This window comes from Cystoisospora suis (assembly GCF_002600585.1).
Source record: "Cystoisospora suis strain Wien I chromosome Unknown contig_5281, whole genome shotgun sequence".
Lineage (NCBI taxonomy): Eukaryota > Apicomplexa > Conoidasida > Eucoccidiorida > Sarcocystidae > Cystoisospora > Cystoisospora suis.
Window position 1 is genome coordinate 1 of NW_027158071.1, and position 19,424 is coordinate 19,424.

Consider the following 19,424-nt stretch of genomic DNA (forward strand, 5'->3'; position numbering starts at 1 on the left):
CAGGCTTTGGCGGGCATGTCACTCTCCAGCAAAGGCTAAGCAGTAGGGAGAACTAGAGGGGCAGTTTCGTAAACAGACCTGCAGCGTCGAGTCGAGTGAAATCTCGGAGACCCAGTGATGGCGTTGGACTCACCTTCCAGCTAGCCACAGCTAAGCCTACAGCTTCGGGAAAGGACCAAAAAGAGGTTTCGAGGCTGTCAGCTTTTCGACCGGACTTGACTATGGTTACCCAGGTGAGTGGAAGCTGAGTTCGAAAAGCACGGGCTTTCTGTACCAGGGAGGGCAGGAAGATGCTAGCTTACTGCTTCATGGTGATTTTCAGGATACAGGTCCAGAAGTGAAGAAGGGTGTATAGGGTCTGCGCACTGTATACCAGATCTTTGGCTTTATATTGGAACTGCACTTCAGACACTTTTATTGATCCGGGGAAGGGGTTGCAAGCTCGGGAGGCGAACAGTGGTTCAGTTTTGTAGCTTTCGAGCTCTGATCCACTATTTTCGCGAGCCTGCCCTCTTTCGCTTTTCATCAGCTCTGTGATTCCGCCCTACGGCCGCTGTGCTTGTTAGTGACGCCCGCATGTAACGAGAACTACTCGGCACTTCGATGGGAAAGCCAAGAGACTTGAAGTGTGTAGCCGACGAGCCGTGTGGCAGGCGCTAACTGGACAGTCCAGCTGCTCCACTGCACCAGTTGCAGTGACACGGTGAGAGAACTGCCCGCAATTTAAGCAGTACATTTTCCCCTTGCCGCGCGGAAAGGAACAAGTAGCCCCACTTTGGCAAGGCGAAGACGTAGTCTCTCTCGGGACCGGAACATCAGCACCCGCGCAAGAAGTCCGGTGGCACTCACCAGGAAAGATCGTTCGCACTGCGAGGGCCGCGACTACGGATCGAGACGGCCTGGCAAGCCGGAGCAACATTGATCATGCCATATTCACGATCACTGCAAAAAGAAGAAACTGTGAGAGATGGAGGAAAAAGGAAGTCGTCCGAGAAAGATGCCATGCACGTGGTCAAAGACTGGGCAGGGATCTTGCCGATGCTGCTGCAAAGCTGGCGAGATTTTGTTCTAGCGGCTCCGTTTGTTGCAGTCCAGCACCAGGTCGGCCTGTGGCGTGTACATGCTCCGAATGTCTTCTAATGTATCTTTCAAAACTTCGCAGAGTTCCATCCAAGGGCCCGGGACCACTGAAGTTGCCTTTCCAGAGCGGCGGAGCCTAAATGCAACAGCGGTTGCTTAGTCGGACTAGGGTGCTGGGCCCAGCAACGCCATGAAGGAAAATACGATCGCTCCGCCGTTGTGGTTTCTCGGCCGCCGGTCCGTCTATCATCAAGCAAACCTTGCAACTAGAAGGCACGTCTTAGGAACAGTTGACGCTCACCTGAGGACATCAAGGATGGAAAACCAGGTCAAAATTGTAAAGAAAATTTCCCCGCTAATGTATCTGATAATGTGAGAGTCCTTTTTGCTCGGGATACCGTACTGCCGCCAGCACATTGAGCGTGACTTCTTCGATGAAGGCAAGGTAGTTTTCTGGTGAGGGCACACGCCACTAGAGTTGGCAATATTGCTATCTAGCGTCCAGGGAAGCCGCGCGGTACCACACCACCTCACAATTGGGCCCTCTCGCTGCGCTTTCCTGGATGCTCGCGCTCGACGAGCCTCCTCCCTCGCAGATAATGCGTTTCCGAGCTTTCAACCGACCCCGGGGAGTTGCCGAGCCAGCCCCACTGCGCGACTGACAGGAAGCACAGGCTCGCTGGCTAGCGCCGACTTCCCCCGACGACCGATCGGGCTGTGCCGACAGGCGGAACTATCGACTGCCTGTCTCCTGCTTCTGCTTTTTTCCCCTCATGCGTAACTGCCCGAGAAAATTCACCTGAAAACCAGAGAGCACCGCAATTCCAAACAAGTGCTTCCAAGGAGCGTGGTGAGGTGGTCGTCAGCCAGAATTTGCGTGCCGCCCACACCTGCTCCGCGGCTGTCACTACCAGTACGGTCTCGTCTCCGTTTACAGTGGTCCTTGGAGCCACACGCGGAGCGTTTTCTCATTTGCGGATCAGCCCGACTTCTTCCCTATAGCTGTATCAATGGTTTTTCACTTGGTTTCATCAACGGAGCTGTCTCAGGGGCACGTTTGTTGTTCTGGCTGCTCAAAGCGTGCCGTGTGCACTGGTTTACCACGCCGCAGGTCATTCTCGAGCAGCGGGAATTACTTCAGAAAAAACCTGCCCAAATACTCGTCAGCCGGTCCGTGTTGGACATCCAGGTCGTGCTGGGGATAAACTGCGCGTCTCGACTGACAGTCCATTACAAGGCGTCACTTCCCCTCGACGGCCGGGACCGGTGCTGCTGTCGGGTGTTGACGCCCTCGTGCGTCGCTTCTTTTCGCGACACCTGCCTCGGCGCTATGGTCCGTCAAGCAACGTCGACAAGTTTTGAGGAGCCAGGCTCTCGTCCACGAGCTAACTCGGACTGTCGATTGGCGGCTCTGTTTGTCAATAACGGCGCCGCCAAGCCGACGCAGACTGACAGTGTGCATTATCGCGTTCCTTGTTGGTGCTGCTCTGAGTACCACTTTTCATGGGCACGGCCCAGATGATCTAGCCGCGCGGGTGTGGCCGCAGCACGCGACGACCTCTATATTGTACATGCTTTTCTGAGCAGTCAGGGGTCGGTCTGTCGTCTTCTCTCGGTTGAGGACAGCAGCTATGCGGTGTCTGGTGCTGTACTGTGGCTGCCCAGCGACGCCTATGGTACGGCTGACTTCGCCGGCGCTCTATATGGCTCTTCAAGAGCTAAAGGACTGGTTATCAGCAGCCCTGCTCCGGCGCAACCTCGTCGACTAACCTTCAAGCTCATTGTAGCCTAGTAGCGGTCTTTCGATAGCAACCGCCAGCCGGGTGCCGAGATGCCTTCCCGACAACTGTAGAGGCAGGAGGCAGCCTTCCGCGAATCAGATGTGACCGAGGCACTGGGCAACGAAGCACTGTGGAGTTTGTCCTGCCGTACCGGAGCTACTGCGTGCTTCAGTTGATAGCTACCTACCCGCAAGAAAATGCAGTCGTTAGTATCCGCTAGTGAGAGCCCGGACAACATCCCTGTCACCGATGGCGAGACCCCGGACCGAACGAGTGTTATCCTTGATCGGGCTAAACTAGGTATTCCTCGCACGCCGGTCCTTTCTTGCAATGGCGAACCTCAGGGTCGCGAGGGTTTGCATCAGAGCTCACCGTCTCCGAGTACTCGATGTGGCAGGAGCACTGCGGGTAGCTCGCCCGTGTACAGTCGCCGAAGCCGTGAAGCCACGGGACTCGAATTTGAGTCTGCCCAAGGACTCCCCGAGGAAACCTCCCAGCAGCTGAAGGATATCTGCGTCGACATGGGTGCTCTGGACTCACGTGCGGTGATGTGCGCTTCAGCCTGGCAGGCTACTCACCTGGCGGAACTGGGTGAGGGACCACAGCGAGTTGACAGCCGAGAGACAGAGCAATCTGTCTCATCATCCAGAGATTGTCTCGCGCAGACGAGAACGGGCGGGGGTCCTGTTGAAGGCCGTCAGGTGGCACGACTGCATTCTCCCTGTAGTGGCTCTCCTTGTCTCGAGTCTCGGAGAGAACAACCCAGGAGTTTCGAAGAGTGCAAGCTACCTTCCACTCTCGCTATCAAGGAGTTCTTCGTGACCCCCGTGTGCGTACCGCCGACCAGCATGCCGAAGTGTGGAACATTCACCTGCAACCGTCTTCGCCCGCCTAGTAGCAGACCTTGTGAAGAGGAGGTTTCTCACTTGGTTTGGGAGCAGTGGGGTGACCTGATTGGTTGTCGGTCTCGTTACACCTCGGCATTTAATGTCACACGACTGACAGCAAGTCATGTTCTGAACGCCGGGGCGTACGAACAAGATGAAGAAGGGACCGCTGGGGGAATTGAGCGTTTTGAGAAGGTTCTGGATCCTCCCTCCACCAAGGTAACCTGTCGCCGTGAGGCGGCTCACCGCGCGCGTAGCTTCCCGTCGCGTGACAGTGAAAACGTGAAAAGCAGGTCTCCTGAGACTGCAGGGAATCTGCTTGCCAGAGGAACAACGTCCGGCTTCATTCCAGCCGGGACTCCGTTTTTTCAGGCCGTGAAAGTCTCGAGCGTTGGCAGCATGGGTAGGAGCGCATCGTTGCCTGCCTCCATGCCTAGCCACGTAAGTGCTGGGCCGACTTTTTCGTAGGTGCGGGTTGATCAGAAGGGGCCGTTCCTTTGATCTGTACGCAGGAGACAATCCGTACTTGCGGTGTTGGGATAAAGGATCTCCTAGCCAAGCAGACGTCCGGGTACCTGAACACGAGCTATTCAATACGCCGGAGTGGCTTCTGTTCAACTTTCTTCTTTCCCGGCTGATCTACAGGTTGGGGAAGTCGACTGTTGTCATACGGTAGCCGTTTAGCCTAGGCCGGGTCAGACGACTTTTCTTCTCCCTCGAATTGCATCTCATCCAGTTATACTCACCGGAGGCACCTCGAAATCCAGCTGTGTTCCGTGGATACGCTTTTGCCCTGTGCTGGGGCATGAGAGTCAAAGACGTAACAGTGCCCCTTCCGAGCAGCACATCAGTGGCTTGTCCGTGAGACGCCGTGACGACCGAAAGGGCATCTGGAGCAACTCGGGTCTTCCGCCCTCATGTAGAGACGCCTCCAAGGGCAGGCTTATGGCTTTTCTCACCGCTTCTACCCGAAAGGTGTTCTGTGAAAGACGTCACGTAGCGCTGGAGTACGCGCGTCAAAAGGAAGTGAAACGGCCGCGTTTACGTGGTGCTCTAGAACTGTCAGTGGCCGTGGCTAGCGCATTTCAGTGCAGCCGCAAGCTTTCTGCTCGTATCAAGCAACCACAGCAGCTCACAGAAGGGAAAGAGAAACTGTTCGCCAGAAGCTCGAGTCGCAGCTCCCGACCGGGGCATTCAGGGAGGAATTTTCTTTGCAGGGCAGTCACATTGCTTCTGTTCTGTATCTTCAGGCCCTAATGCCGGAAAAGCATCTTGGTCGCCTCTGTCCTAGTGGAATGTCGCAGGTAGAAGAAGATCGGAGCTGGCCGGCGGCCGCGCGCGAGCTGGCGGGCACATTTCCGAGAACAACAGTGTGTCAGAGCTCGCACACATCTCGCAGACGGTCGTCCGGCTTAGAGCTCCATCGCCTCGCGGATGCAGCTCAGAAAAGTCACCGGTGCCTCCGCGTATGCGTCAGCTGCAAGAGCGAGATTCCGCACACGCAGGACAGCCCGTGGCCCGACGAGCAGGGTTTATGTAGAACATGCCGCACAATGGAGGAGGTCGCTCGCTGGAAGGAGCTTACCGATTGGAGAAGTCACCTCGAAGGTATGCATGCGCTCCGCCAATTAAACCAATTCGTTCGTTCGTTGGTGAAAGTCTGTTTGCGTCTCATTGCTAAGTTAGCGCAGGACCATTACATCTCGTGACTAGCTTCGCAGGGTTGGGCCGATAGTCTTGCCTGCATCTCTGAAATGCTTTGCATGCCATGCCGTTCTCTCGTGTCCGCGTAATGCGAGAAGCGTCCGAGAAGAAGATCATCATCCGCTTCGGCTATTGTTCGACACCCATGGATCGCGGTGTCGGGCGCACTTTGAATCGAGTGCAGTGCAGCTGTTCACCACAGGCTTGGAGAGGTTCACACCGATTTCAAAGTCGGTGGCAGCGAGTGATACAAGACGGGCGCTCTCTAGGCGAGGCGCAGTGTCCTGCGGTTGGATGGACATTTGGCGGCGTTCTGGATCTGTATCGCAGGGGTCCAATTCTTATCGCTTCAAAAGCACTACAAGTACGAGCTGCCCGATCAGCCCGATTCCGCTGCGTTTTCGCTACACAACAAGATTGAGAAAAGGTTGTTCTTCGCAGTCACGCATACGTCAGAGTAAGCGTCACCGAGAAAGGTCACCGTCGGTGGCGGGCGTGAGCCAAGCTTCCCCGTTGTTCTTTGCATTCTTCGGCGGTTTTTTTGAAGATCTAGCTTCGCTCCGGAGGTATTCAAGCATTCTTAATACTGATACTCTGAAGCACGCGCTTTAGCAAGTGGACCCGGGAACGAGGGCTGTTTGGTTGCCATTCTAGAGATGGCGTGGATGGGCTACCCTTCCGAGGCGGAACGGATTCTTCCACCGGCACTGAGCCCAGAACAGGGGTTTCAGGGTTGTCTCTCAAAAGAATGCGTGATTGTGGACTCTCCTTTAGAAAGCTCTCCGGGGGCTGAATGTGTAACGAAGCACTTTCAATTCTATGAAATGCCTTCGCAACTTCATTAGTGCTTTGCATGGTACAGGTGGTTTGTTGGCTTACTGGACTGGAACAGAGACCGTTGTTGGCCCTACCAGTCCTGCTCTGTGCACAGCCGCATATGTCTATGTCGCAGGCGGATAGTGAGGCTTCGTGTCACTCGTGCCAGGTACCGCTACATGCGTTTGCGGAAAACGGCGTGTGCTCGCAGGCCCAGCGCAGCACACCTACCTATGGGTTGGCACATGTCTCTGTACGTCCCGGACCCGGAAACGGAGAGAGATCTGCTTAATGTGGTGGACCCCCAGTCGAGAGAGGCAGTCACTGTTATCCGAGCTGATCGTCCGTCTGGCTGCTCTCTCCTTTCTTACGTGACACGCCCCCCCATCATTGTCCGGGAGCTCATCCATGGTAGAGGTGGGTGCCAAGTTCGTCACGATGAGGAATTGGTTTCTTCACCCCGCCTGCACAGTAGGTAAAGTTCGCGGCGGCACGATCTCCGCTGCTACTTCCCCTTAAAGTTCAGGCATGGTCTGTCCACGCTTTCGCCGATCACGCAGTAGTTGTTACTCACACAAGACGCCGGTTGGAGAGACGACCAGTAGCTGGAAGACGACGAACCAGCATGTTCTGTTGTGCGGACCCGCGCGGGCGGGGCGGCGATGTTCGTTGCTTCCCCATCATAGCACAGGTAGCACCTTTACAGACGTGGACTTGTTCAGAGTAGCCACAGACGCGATATGGTGTAGTCGGGTCAGATTCTATTTCGTGTAACATGGTGAGTGCGCCTGTCCGCGACTCTTGTGGTGTCCCGCTGGTGGCATGGGATGCTCTCGGTCTTACTGGATATTGCCCTTTCGTACCCGCCTTCAACTCTTGATGCCGACGTCTGTGGCGTGTGCGGTTGCGATCTGTGGTCATGCAGAAACGGATTCCTCATCGCAGAGGGTGCTGGGCTACGTATCGGTGCCCCGGCAGCCTTTCTCAACGATTCGTGTTCAAGACGCTGAGGTGAGTTGCAGAGAGAACGGAGTATTGGGTGTGTCGTTCACAGTCTCCACTTGAGCTATCGTTGTCCTCAGGCAGCCGCTCGACCGAGCTACGGCCTGGAACACTATGGAGCCGGAAGAGTTTGTTCTCTGGTTTCATGAAAAGTATGTGCTTACACGCGTCTGCGCCCCCCAACGATGTGTTTGAGTGCATCCGCTAGAGTGTATTCAACTTCCCGTAAGAAGTGCTATGGGTGTGGACTTCTGAGGAACAACTATGCATTGAGATGGAGTAAGCTGTGAAAGTCCTAAACGTCCGTTCTTTCTTTTCATTGGACCTGCAGCATCGCAAGTTGTTCGACCTCCTGCGCCAAAGTAAGTCGTTTCTCCGTGGGTCTCGAGAGATACACCGTCGTCCGCGCGAGTTTACACTCTTGGATTATCACTGGACATGAAAGGGTCGGGTTCCGAAAGGGATTGCTTCAGTATAGTTGTCTACTGCTAGCTGAGCACGACTGCGCCGGGTGGTCGGGGACCGCCGGTGTGGTTTAGCCTAGATAAAGATGTTTGCTCGCATACGTTGTCAGTCGAGCTGCAACACGTACTAGCATGGTCACCCAGCTGCATCTGTCTTCGCATGTCCCAGGTACTTTTGGTGGTACTTTTTAGTCTGGGGAATCAGCTCGTAGGTAGACCGGGAACAGCAGTCCCAGGCTAACTCGTGGATATCGATCGGCTACTGAGGCTACCTGTAATATGCCGGCAGTAGTAGTCAGGACATGCGAGTGTTCTACATACTCCCCTGCTTTACAGCAGTGACTTGTCCAAAAAGGATTGTGCCGAGCGGTGCGTATTCCGGTGTTTATTGTTTTAGCCACTTCGCCCCAGCAGCGGCGGCTCCCGTAAAAGACTCATAGGATTGCCGACTGCCCCCTCCTCGAGCTGGTCGGGAAATAGTGCTAGCGAAAAGGAATGTTCGCTGCGCCGACTGGTGCGAGGTCGCGCAAGCCTCAGAAGTAGCGCCTGGATCTTTCCTGTTGTGCCACTCATAACTGTGTTCCGCAACAGAAAAGGGAAGCAAAAAGAAGCGAGTTCCTCAAGAGTGGATAGCCTTTGGCCAAAACAATGAACCGGCTTTGCTGAAGCTCACTCTTTTCTTGGACGAGTGCAAGTCCATCGCCGGCAGAGACGCCACGTAAGATCCGGAATCAACCAGTCGATCACCGATAGCTTGGACACCCTGCAGCTGAGTGGACTTTTTACGTCGGAAATTATACTGAATTCTTCCTAAGGTGTGCAAGCCGTTCTAAAAAAAGAATATTGCGCTTGCTTGTTACATTCTTTGGGATGATAACCTACAAGCAGGGCAGAACCCAGCTTTGCTGTCAGTTGCACAGAGACTTGGCCGCTTTCGTACGATTATGCTGTGTGTCCCTGCGCTTCAGCATTCATTTCAGCACGAGTGCGAGCAGCGCGGTCAAGATGTTCGCTATCGTATGCCTCTGCTACATTCAACTGCTCTCTTTCGGTCGCTGCGCTGGAACACGACTGTAACAGCGTCACTGTTTTCCGGAGCATGTTTTCGAGGTCTTTTGGTCTTCACTGTTGGCCTGTCGAGTCCGCGAGTGTCTCCTGGTCCTGTTGAATGTGGCCGCGTTGTACAAAATGTAATGCCGACCCAGCCACATCGATGTCCGCGGGCGAGGCGTCGGACTGGGTTTTTTGACGTTGTGAATGGTCTCATCAGTTACTCCCCCGTTTCGAGACAGGTATCTGGTTTCATCTTTAGCAGTATGTGGGGCTGACGAAACTGTCTATGTCACTCGCAGGGGCTCGCCACGCAAAGCGTGGCCAGCTGGCGTTCTGCGCGGACAGGCTGATGAGACGCCCGAGTGACATGATGAAGCCCCTTTTTTTTTAAATAAAAAGGACTTTTTTCGCCTAAAATATGCTCTGTGTTGGTGTCGCCTCGAGGTGCGCACCTTGTTACACCAAGTGCGTGTGCTCCACGCTGTCATTTACAGCAGGGCAGCCAAGCGTTTGACCTTTTTTTTTCGCCGCTACCGCCCTTGTGATGGGTTCCGGGTGGTGTTTCCGCGCACTGTCTCCAACAGACGTTCACGTGTTACCCGAACAAGGTTGTACCTGTGAAAACCAGCGGAACGATTAGGATCAACTGCGGCTCTCGAGACCTCCCAACTTCGAGGATTTCAGGGTATCCTTGGTTTGTTAACTTTCAGCTGGCAGTGAGGGCGTGTTCCATAAAGCAGAATCAAACTGTGGAGCAAGTGTGTGACAAGAAACCGGCGGCCTAATGCGTAACTCTAAACAGCCGTGCCGGTCGAGTGGCTGTTGTGTAGCGGTCGGGCAGGTTATCTCGACAACATGTTCAGTATGATCTGGGAGGCCGTATTGTGGCTTGCTTCCACGACGCCGTGCCTTTCTAACATCAATGAAGTGACAAACCATTGCCGAACTGCGCGTTTCATTAGGACCAGTGAGGGTTTTCCAAGACAACGCTCTCAGCTTGAGTGTTCCCACCTATGCCTAGCGCGAGTAGTTTGTGTGCTCCTGAGCACGGCCACACGACTGTGTGTTTTGACCGGCATGTCTGGACTTCCCTAAGCCACGCAACCGCAAACGACAGAACATGAGTTAAGGTCAGTCAGTTTCTCGTTGTTACGGGGCTTGTTTTCATCGAGCTGCTTGGCGACAGAGGCCTGCTTCGCACGCTCTGAATGCGCTCGGCTGACCGAAGCCATCCGGAGAGATGTTCCGCTTCAAATAGTTCGAAAGTGCACGGCCGTAAGAAAGACCACAAAGACTCCTGGAATCTCACCTGCAGAACTGCTGAGTGTTGGGCCCGGTTTTCGTGTCTCTCTGCCCGCTTAAAATAAATCGACAGCTGGGAAGGTGAACCCGAAAGCCGTTTTCGAAGGGGACATACCACGGTCTTCTGGGAGCGCGGTGCCACCAGCCCACCTTCGGAGCGATAGCGGCCGTAATCCGAGCTCAGACAGTTTTTCTTCAAGTCCATACCCCGGACTTTATTGAGCCCAGCGGCGGGCTTGCTTGTGAGAAAACGACTGCCATGTGGTGACCGGGAAGGCGGGGAGGCGGCCAGTCGCTCCGCGGAGTTCAAGACACGGTTAAGGTGACGTGTCCCGATCCGTCGTGTGTCTTGCTGCTCTCGCTGTAGGCCCGAACTCACTGTTTCCGTGTGGTGTCCGGCAGCATACGCAAGCACTAACTGCCGGGATCACGCGAGTGCAGGCGCGTTCGGTACCAGTCGGAGGCTACTGATGCCCGGTCTCACTCTTTTCTTGGGCTTACTCCGCGGGTTGCTGCGGCCAGTGACAGCACATGGAGTGAACAATGTAACCGTAGGCCAACAACAACAACAAAAAAAACCACAAGGCAAGAAAGAGGTCTCATTTTTGGCCCCCGCACAATAGCTTGTTCCGTGTATTTCAGGTGTGTGGCCTGCTGCAGGCTCTCTTACACGCTACCGCGGGCAGCGATTCATCATACATAGACACAGACTGCATATGGCGGCTCTATCCTGAGCAATCAAGGATGCGTCAGAACGCTTTACGGAGAAAAGAGGGTGGCAGACTGGTCAGAAAGAATACACACCGAGCTTCCGCCAATCTGCGGTGCAGTTGAAATGGTGGCTCGAGTCAGCGCCACAGCGTACTTTGTGTACCGACCCCTCAGGATAAGCAGATTCATCGGGTCACTCGTGTACCTCACATCACATGCTCTTTCGCAACTGCAGCCGGCCGTGTGATGTCATGAACCCGCGGGCGACGGGGTGCAAGCGCCACCAGACACGAGCCAGACAAAAATCCTGAGAGTCTGACGGATTGCCACTGGAGAGCACACACCCTTCAGAAGGTTGTCGGTCGTTGACGGACGACACACTGGTTGGCTCTGACTTGTCTTGCGTTCATTAGCTTCCCGAGGGCATGAAAGAACAAACGTACCTCACAACTGGAGCCTTCACCTCGGACATGAAACACCACGCAAAAAACATTAAACTCCTGAACTCACTGCCGGACAAGTTCCTCTTCGGTGTTCCTACAAGTGACGTCTTCTCCTCCGTCGCGCCTCCTCCTCCAACAGCTGAGCTGCAGCAATTTCGCCCGCTTCTGTATAGCTGTCGTGTGGCATTGGCGGAGCCAGACTGCCCAGATCCTACGTGACAAAAACAGCACTCTCAACGGCACAGTTCAGATGAAGGCCACATGTTTTGTTGCGCCGGTACCTGTCCGGCGTACGAGCTGAATCACTTAGTAGAATAGCTTCTCTTCAGACGGACAAGCATTCGTGATACCGTGTCGGTTCTGCGTGAACGCACGTTTCCTTCCTCGCTGGGGTCGGGGGTACTCACTTGAGAAGTCTTCACTTACTCGTCTTCAAGAGCCCTCAGCAACTCTATCGTGTCCACTCAACGAAGCAAGTGCTACCTACCTACAGAGTTAGGCCAGTTTTGGTCGACGGGTCGGGACGGCGCTTCCATTCTGTCCTGCCAAGTTTTCTTTCTCTACAATAAGGACGATGTCACACGGGCGTTGGGGCCCACAGGGACGCAAAAGTGAGCGTAGACGTAGCACGACGCCAACCAGCGGGTTTTTCAACGACCCCACCCACCCTGGCAGTCGCAAACTGACACAGAAAGCTCGGCAGGATTCTGAGAGGGGCCACATGACGACGGCTATTCAGGAGGTACGGCCGGCCCTCGGTGTCCATAAAAAACCTGACGATGTGTTTTCTTGGTGTGTTCGTTACGACATACCCCATGCACCAATCTGCAGCTCACTCCACTGCTCCGAAAGGACCTGACCGGTATCTCGGGAGAAGCAGGCGGTCCTACAGCAACCTCAGCCCTACTCTGCTAAGTAGACTTTCACTGTTGAGCGCCGCCCGGTTACACTCTACGTCTTCGCAGTCAGCTTAGAATGGACCACGGGCGCCCGTACGTAGTGGTGGCTGATGGAACTGTGGCTGGCCTGATCATGTGTAGCGAGACTTACCATGAATGCCATGCCGGTTACGGAGTTTCTCCTCAGCCTGGCCTGCAGTGGTTGGAAGCAATGCAGTGGCAGATCTCATCGCACGTACAAGGCCAACTCAACCTCACCGAAAGAAAGTGGTCATGCAGCAGGAAAATGCAAGCCAGGCATCGCTGCACGGACCAAACTCACGAGAATCATCCACCGATTACTGAAAGCCACCTTCTCTCACCACAGGGAGGCGCTCGAGCGTGCGTTCATTCATTCTCTTTATCTCATTGAGCACGCCCTCGCGAGTCTGTGAAAAACTGCCGTCCCACTACTGCGCAATGTGTCTTGACACCTCAGCCAGAACAACAGCTCTTGCTGCTGAACCCGGGCTGCCTAATAGAAAAGAAAACTGACGCTGGAGGACCTCCCTAGCTGCACGATTTCAAACACATACAAGCGGCTGAAGAAGCTCAGCAGGTGAGGAAGCTGGGGCATGTAGCATGATTTCACGATTCGTGGTATTTCGACAGACGGACATCCTTCCACGCCCCGGACTGCAGGGGAGCCAGCCGCTTCAAGAGAAACTTTTGTACGTAGGGGTTTGCAAGCTTGACGCTGGTTTTATGTCACTGCGCTTCGCCACGAAAAACGCGACGAACTAGCCACAAAAAAACTCGGACTCACAAGACCGCGATCGTGCACGCGCTGCTCCCAGAGAGTCCAGTACCAACCGCCAGCAGCGCCACAGATACCGAAAAAGGCATGCCACTTCCACGTCTCTCTGGGGGGCTCTGAAAAGAAAAGTGGAGCACACCGCCCAACTGTACTGTAGTCACCTCATGTGGTGCGGGCGCTGCACTTGAGCCATTCACCGTGCTGTGTATGGGAAACACCTTCCTTGGAACTTGTGACTGTCAAACCTATTTATCACGTGTTGACGCGTTGCTACCCTCCAGTCACCGAAGGCACATGCGCAGTAGCCCAATCTACAAGCAATCTGTCTTCGACTCAACAGGAGGGTTTCAGGCTTCAAAAGTAAGGCAAGTCTAAGGCGATGACGGTGGGTCCCACGTCCACCTCGACTGGTGCAAGTCAACTTGCAATGCGGCACTTCAGAAAAACGACGAACCCGGCTCAAAGCGTGTGTAGCAAAGCTGAGATTGACGCAGTCTCCGGCAACTGAACTACACGAATGGTAAAAAGCCATGCCATGCTACGTTCGAAAGCCGACTCGCAGTGATCTTCCTCTGTATACACTCTTATTCCACCGCCTTCAATGAAATTCTTCGCTTACGGCGCTTCAATATAACAGTTACAGCCCTGAAGACAGCTGCCGTCAAAACTCCTGTTGCCATTCCACGGACAAGCGCAACCCTTTGGTAAGCGCTCGGCAAAGGTGGGGTAGACCACGCTCCAGTGTGATGAATATTCACCCGTGACGAAGTCTCCGCGTTGTCACCACTTGTCCGACTCGCCTGCCTCTCATCTTGTGTTCCTGGTGCTACGGGCGCGCCCGGCGCCTGTCCCTGTGGGGGATTGAATCCTTGATTCGCTTCTGCCGTCATGGAGACAGGCCGCGACCTGTCTTGGAGTCTAGACAAGCCACAGCATGAGCTGAAGAAGTCCTGACAGAACGTCACGGTATCTCTTCCTCGGGCCTTCCCCTGCCATGAACCACCTTCTGCTCCTCCCGCCTGTACGAACATCCACGGGCCCACTCGTACAGGTTCAGCAATCAACACGTGCTTACGAGACTCGGAGAAAACGGCAGCCGAAAGAGACGGGGAGGCAGAAATGACACTCGGAGACTGGTTCACACCCAGCCTCCTGCTAAAGAACGGCGTCGAGACCAGCTTTTCTCGTGTGTCTTCTTCAGGAAGCCGCTGGGATGTACGCAGAAGTGTTGCGTGTAGGGAAGGAGTACCCCTGATGCGCGCGACCCCACCAACGGTGAGCAGAAACTTCAGTCCTCCATTTTGCAGTTACATACGGTGCAGGAAAACTTGCTCAACACGTAGTGAAAGTTTGAGGGCACCGCGTTCTACCACACTGTCTACGTCTTACACAACCGAGAAAACAACGAGTAGCGATTCTAATGAGCCTCTGTTTGCTGACAGCAAGGCTGCATGCATTTGTGCATGCGTGCTTCTGACGCTGTAGTGAGTGGAGCCCGCGGACACCAAGCAGATACGGTGTCCTGAAAGACGTGAGTGATTATCCCGGAGTATGGTATTGTGCAAGATTGCGCGCCTCGCAGGGACTGCGTTAAAGATTGTAGCCGGCGTCTCCGGTCTAAAGCCCACTACCGCTGTAACAGGATCTGTGCTTAGCTCATTACAGCTTCGCATCTATGCTTACCACCAGCGTCTACGCTGGAATGACTTTTACACACATCTACTTCCAGCGTTGATATGTCCCATCCAACACTCTGCGGGTCACCTAGCCGAGATGCCGCGTCCCGCCGACACGCGCGAGTCATGCAGTAGTTGTAGGCCGTCCCACCCTCCCCTTGCCTTATGACTCTGCAGTTCATCCCCTCTCCGCAGCAGCGCTAAGAAGGGCTCCCAACACTCCCGTCTCTTTCCTGTGCTCCCCCCGCTCACACATCCCAAGCTCGACGTAATTTTCGCTCTTCGGACAATGTTTGCTCGCTTTCTCCCTCCTGATGCTATCCTCCTCTCTTGGGCTAACCAGTGGCTCGTATGGGTGAGTGGTAGGGAGTGCTTTTTACACCACGCGCTACGCCAGGCAGCCTCGGCCGCGCCGAGGGGCTCCGCCTCGCACACCGGACCCAACTCAGGTTTCAGGTGTGCAACGGACGAGGCCGCCGGTGACGAACCATTCATCAACGGATAAGCTGTCTCAATCGTGAAAGCTTTTTCCCCTTTTTTTTCCTCAGTCGCAAAACAGGCGCTCTCAGCCGGGTTCTACCTTCTTCGCAACGCACAGTCGTCGCAGTGTCCGGCAGTTTCAAACTTTTCCTGCCGTACTGTGTTCTGTCCCACTGGGGGCGTGCAAGGGAATCCGAGTTCAAGGCGGGAGTCACTCCGACGCGTTGATAACACGAGTTTGTATGAGCCACGCTTCGTTGAAGACTTATCCTGAGCTTCTCGACGGGTATTCCTGGAGGCGTACGGGGACTGAGCTCCCCCTTTGGATTTTCTGTCGCCCACCTTTCCCTTTAGCTGTCACCAGAAAGCTTCCCCGCATGTTGATGCCGGCCAAAGACAAACTCTTCTCAGGCTATTGGTTTCACGATGCTGTGTGTCACAGAGTAGGCGCATGTGTAACAATTCGAAAAGAACAATTACCAACAAGCGCTGCGGAGGTGGTCGCGTAGGTGTATCCTCTTTACTCGTACAAACTACTGATGCTGTAGTAGAGGGCCTGCCCGCGAGGCCTTAGGATCCTTGCTCTCCGCCGTCGAACCTTGAAAGAGAAAAACAGTAGTCGCCCACATTTACGGGTACAGATCTGTTTCCGCTTCCTCCTCCAACTGCTAGTACCAGTGTGTCAAAGCATGCCCTGTTCAGACTGCTGCAGCGGTAGTTACAACTTGCTCCTGCTTCGGTTCTCCGTTCAACATCTGGTCACGCAGAACTGCTGCCTACACCTGGGCTCTTAAACCACATACAGAGTTCGGCGCTCTGTCTATCGGGGACGTAAGGCCGTAGTCGCTGGCTCTGGCAGATCGTGCTCGCGCTCACTCTTAGTTCCAAGTAACGCTTCTGATGAGCGCTGCCAAAACAGATAATCTCGTTCCTCTCTTGTTTACCATTGCCGTGACACTGCTCTTCGCTAGTGTCAACGAGGTGCACCGCGCGATGCACCAGCGGCTAAAGCACACTGACACTTTGTACAGCTCGCCGCGGCACACCAACAAGGAGCACATTCATCGAGAGGAGGGCCGCACAGACCACCGACAGCGGACCAGGAGGAAACCGAAGCCAACGCGAAGTTTTTTTACTAGGTCAGTATATACCGCCCCGAAAGTGCGGGCCCCCACAAAGTGTCTCCAGATTTGCAGTCTCTGTCCCCGAGAGCGGCGGTAACAGTCCGCGCGGATGACGACCATAGCCGATGTCCACGTCTGTGCTAACAACTGAGCTCGGGGTGTCCGATTCTCACCGACGAACTGAGGAGAGGTCCCACTGCATCACCACGCTGTTCTGTCTACGAGGTTGCAACAGCGAGTGTAAATGCAGGACGAGCGAAAACAAGGGAAACAGCTCATGCGACATGCGTACGTAACTATGCGTGAACGTGAGCAGGGTGTGCTCCATCTACGTTTCCGAGACGAAAGGAAGGAGAACCTGATGGCAGGATTGCATGCCCTTCTCGCCACGCGAAGACAACCCGAAGATCCGCTACTCCTCACCCAACTGGGAACCACGCACTTTGGCAACTCGCTCTCCCCTTCCTGTCGTGCGTCGCTCACGAGCGCTGTGCCATTCCGAATTATACGAAACCACTTACGTGCAGTCACATAGTGGCGTCGGACCCGGTGCCCGTCCTGTCTACAAGTGTCACAACGACGTGCGCAGTTGAAACGCTTTTTTTTTTCCCCACAAGCTTCAAGCCTCGCAAACGCTTCTTCGTAAGCCAACGGCGCAAATTTGGAAATGGCCCCAGCGATGGGAAAGCGACTCGACAGAACCGAGACCTTGTGGTCGATTCCTAAGCTTCTTTCCACCATGGAACTAATCACTTGATAGTGCTACATTCCTTCACACGAGAGAAAAAAGCCGCCCAGACGCGGGAAAGAACGCTGTAGAGCCGCGTAACTGGAAATCAGTCTCACGACTCTTCAGCGAACGGTCGCACGGTCCGCTAAAGAGAAGCCCTGCCTGTCCCCCACCCCGTGCGTAATGCGTGCTACCCACGAAAAACCAACATGTCACGTTTGCGGACTTTCTGGAGTAAGAACTCATTATTAAATGAGCTTGTTGGACGTGTTTTAACGAGAGAACTCAGGTTCAACAAAGGCAACAGGGGAAGGAGTGAAAGCGATGCGCTTCCGCCACTCGACAGCGCTTCGACACTTTTCCTGAGCTCGCATCTCTCAAACAATTTGATTAGATGCCTCCGTCTTTTCGTGCCACCACAAGAGTTTCCCCTCTCTCACGGGATTAATCACTGCGGTGCGTTTTTTCGCCCGCGGACGCCACCCTGTGCGTGGCATTGTCCCCCTCCCGGTGACACCCCTTTCTATCTACGTCCGCCGGTTGCTCGGGTGAACACACACTATACTGCGTCTTACCTCGCTGCGTGGCCCTTACGGACTTCGTCGATCCTTTGCCTGCGGCTCCAAGCCGCTTCATCAGGCCGTTGAAAAGCAGGATCATCCAGAAAAAACTAACAAGCAGGATGCCCACAGACCCAATGCGCACAAGAACCGGGGTGGACCGGCACGCGGCGCATGCATACACCAGACAAGGCGCCGCTACACCCCGTCCAAATAAGAAAACAACAAAAAAAGCCTTTTCAACGACATCAAGGGGCCCTCTAAAATCATACTGGCTTAAAGCGCGCGCAGCCGCTGCTGTCTCCGAGGAAATGTCCGCCTGACTGTCCCCTTTCAATCGCACTCCGTCTACGTTTTTCACACTGTGAGCCTTCTGGTATCCGGTTGTCGGTAAGGAGAACGGAGGAAGACTCTGAGAGACAGGAGAAGAAGCAGCCGTAGAAAACGCTGAATCCTGGGGTGTACCATCCTCCTCTCCCGTCGCCTTCAGTGCTGTCGCATTCCCTTTTCCCTCCTGGCGGGGTTGGCCTTCCTGATCGCTCCTTGTGCCAGCATCTTTACTCCTTCCGTCAGCCTCCGACTGTGATTGGATCTTTCCAGTCAGGGCCTCTCTGCGCTTGGTGTACTGAACGAGGAAGTATCTCAGATGGAGGGCGGGAGTGCTTATCTCAGCTACCAGCAACGCTGCGACGAGATCCGTGCCCGCGCAATCTTGAAGGAGAACACTCAGAAGTCCAATCACTGTGGTAACGTGATGAAGAACCGATGGAATATCCCACGAGATCAGCTCGTAAAGCGTGTCGTAAAGGAAGTAGCTGAAGGAGAACAACAACAAGGGGCGTTCATGATTCGTCACTGGCCTACCGAAATGAAAGAGACACACCGAACCCCCAGTAGAGTGGGGACCAAGAGGTGACGTGCGTTGAGGCAAAGACGGCTGGTTGTTTGTTGCGGTTCCAGAACCAGAGTGGTCCTCCAAGAGAACCGCAAGTGCCCAGTTGACAGCAATGGATGCATGCAGTGAAGAAATAAGACGATTGACGCCATGTTTAGGAAATACAGACCGGCACAGTAGCGGGCTGCAGTCGCGCGACAGTCGCAACAGGCACGCTAAAAGCGCGTGCGCCAGAAAAAACGAGGAAATGCAGCTGAGATAGACGAGAGGAGAAGAAAGCATATCATAACTCATGGAAGGCAGGACAGAAGACCGAGAGAGAGGCAGGCCATGTGGAAGAGAGGAAACTCCTCCACAGGAAGATTGAGGGGAACAAGAGCCGGAGGCAGGGACGCTGTCGGCCGTTCTGGGTGCTCTTCCTGCCGGCGGCCCCTCAAAAGAAAAAGTGATTCCGGGCTCCATGAGCCTGACGGTGAACAAGCGAGAGAAATCTACCTTCGAAACTTTTGGTGAAGGCGATCTTCACCCGGCCCACCCCACCTGCCGCCTCCCACAAGAGCGTTTTTTTTTTCTGACTTATTCCTAGTGACAGCCTGCACTGACGGGCCTTCACGGTGAAGGCTTTTGAGCCTCAAAAGAAGCCAACGGGGAAGCGTGCGGAAAGAAGCAGCTTCTGAGAAAACCAGGCTGGGCAACTTCAGCGCGGGAGTGATACCGGAGGAAGACGGGTCCCACAAGATCCGGGCCGCGGAGTGACGGGGGAAAACACGGGGAAGAAGCAAGCCTTCTCCTTGGGATCAAACAAATCTAAACAAAGCTTAATGTAAGCTTATACCGGTGGTCGACAAACCGTAACCACAGCAGCGCCAAACTCAACAATCTCACCCCCCCTGGAGTCACATGATTACTGCACGGGACGCGGCCTTGGTTCCTTACTGTCAACGCGAGTTTCTGTTTGCATACGGAGAATACATCGCTGTCTGAGAGAGCCGATCAGTCTTGCATGGCATTGCATGCTACC

The 19,424-nt window shown here is 54.6% G+C and overlaps 3 protein-coding genes across 3 annotated transcripts; 1 reads left to right on the forward strand and 2 right to left on the reverse strand.

The window, feature by feature from the left end:
* Window positions 1-1,696: 1,696 nt before the first annotated feature.
* CSUI_009075 (uncharacterized protein) lies at window positions 1,697-9,673 on the forward strand. Its single transcript, XM_068069194.1, has 8 exons — window positions 1,697-4,189; window positions 4,999-5,356; window positions 5,783-5,909; window positions 6,480-6,747; window positions 7,194-7,279; window positions 7,602-7,632; window positions 8,326-8,452; window positions 8,703-9,673. The coding sequence occupies exons 1-4, from the start codon at window positions 3,059-3,061 to the stop codon at window positions 6,745-6,747; spliced, it is 1,884 nt and encodes a 627-aa protein (XP_067918826.1). The 5' UTR covers window positions 1,697-3,058; the 3' UTR covers window positions 7,194-7,279; window positions 7,602-7,632; window positions 8,326-8,452; window positions 8,703-9,673.
* A 201-nt stretch (window positions 9,674-9,874) lies between these two features.
* Window positions 9,875-14,693, reverse strand: CSUI_009076 (uncharacterized protein). The gene is made up of 5 exons (XM_068069195.1): window positions 13,558-14,693; window positions 12,948-13,054; window positions 12,294-12,335; window positions 11,311-11,454; window positions 9,875-10,601 (listed from the first exon to the last, which is right to left on the reverse strand). The coding sequence occupies exons 1-4, from the start codon at window positions 13,967-13,969 to the stop codon at window positions 11,338-11,340; spliced, it is 678 nt and encodes a 225-aa protein (XP_067918827.1). The 5' UTR covers window positions 13,970-14,693; the 3' UTR covers window positions 9,875-10,601; window positions 11,311-11,337.
* Window positions 14,694-17,252: 2,559 nt separating this feature from the next.
* Window positions 17,253-19,333, reverse strand: CSUI_009077 (lag1 and cln8 lipid-sensing domain protein). The gene has a single exon (XM_068069196.1). It carries the CDS (start codon window positions 18,863-18,865, stop codon window positions 17,393-17,395), a length of 1,473 nt encoding a protein of 490 aa, XP_067918828.1. The 5' UTR covers window positions 18,866-19,333; the 3' UTR covers window positions 17,253-17,392.
* Window positions 19,334-19,424: the final 91 nt, after the last annotated feature.

Bases quoted from the DNA above. Each gene is read 5' to 3' on its own strand.
- CSUI_009075 (XM_068069194.1), top strand. From the start codon at position 3,059: ATGCAGTCGTTAGTATCCGCTAGTGAGAGCCCGGACAACATCCCTGTC. The intron at 4,190-4,998 runs GTAAGTGCTGGG...CTGTATCTTCAG, and splicing joins CTGCCTCCATGCCTAGCCAC to GCCCTAATGCCGGAAAAGCA. The intron at 5,357-5,782 runs GTATGCATGCGC...TCTGTATCGCAG, and splicing joins TTGGAGAAGTCACCTCGAAG to GGGTCCAATTCTTATCGCTT.
- CSUI_009077 (XM_068069196.1), bottom strand. From the start codon at position 18,865: ATGGAGCCCGGAATCACTTTTTCTTTTGAGGGGCCGCCGGCAGGAAGA.
- CSUI_009076 (XM_068069195.1), bottom strand. From the start codon at position 13,969: ATGTTCGTACAGGCGGGAGGAGCAGAAGGTGGTTCATGGCAGGGGAAG. The intron at 13,055-13,557 runs GTAAGCGAAGAA...TTTTCTTTTCAG, and splicing joins AACTGTTATATTGAAGCGCC to AGCCCCCCAGAGAGACGTGG. The intron at 11,455-12,293 runs GTAAGTCTCGCT...TTTGTCACGTAG, and splicing joins TAACCGGCATGGCATTCATG to GATCTGGGCAGTCTGGCTCC.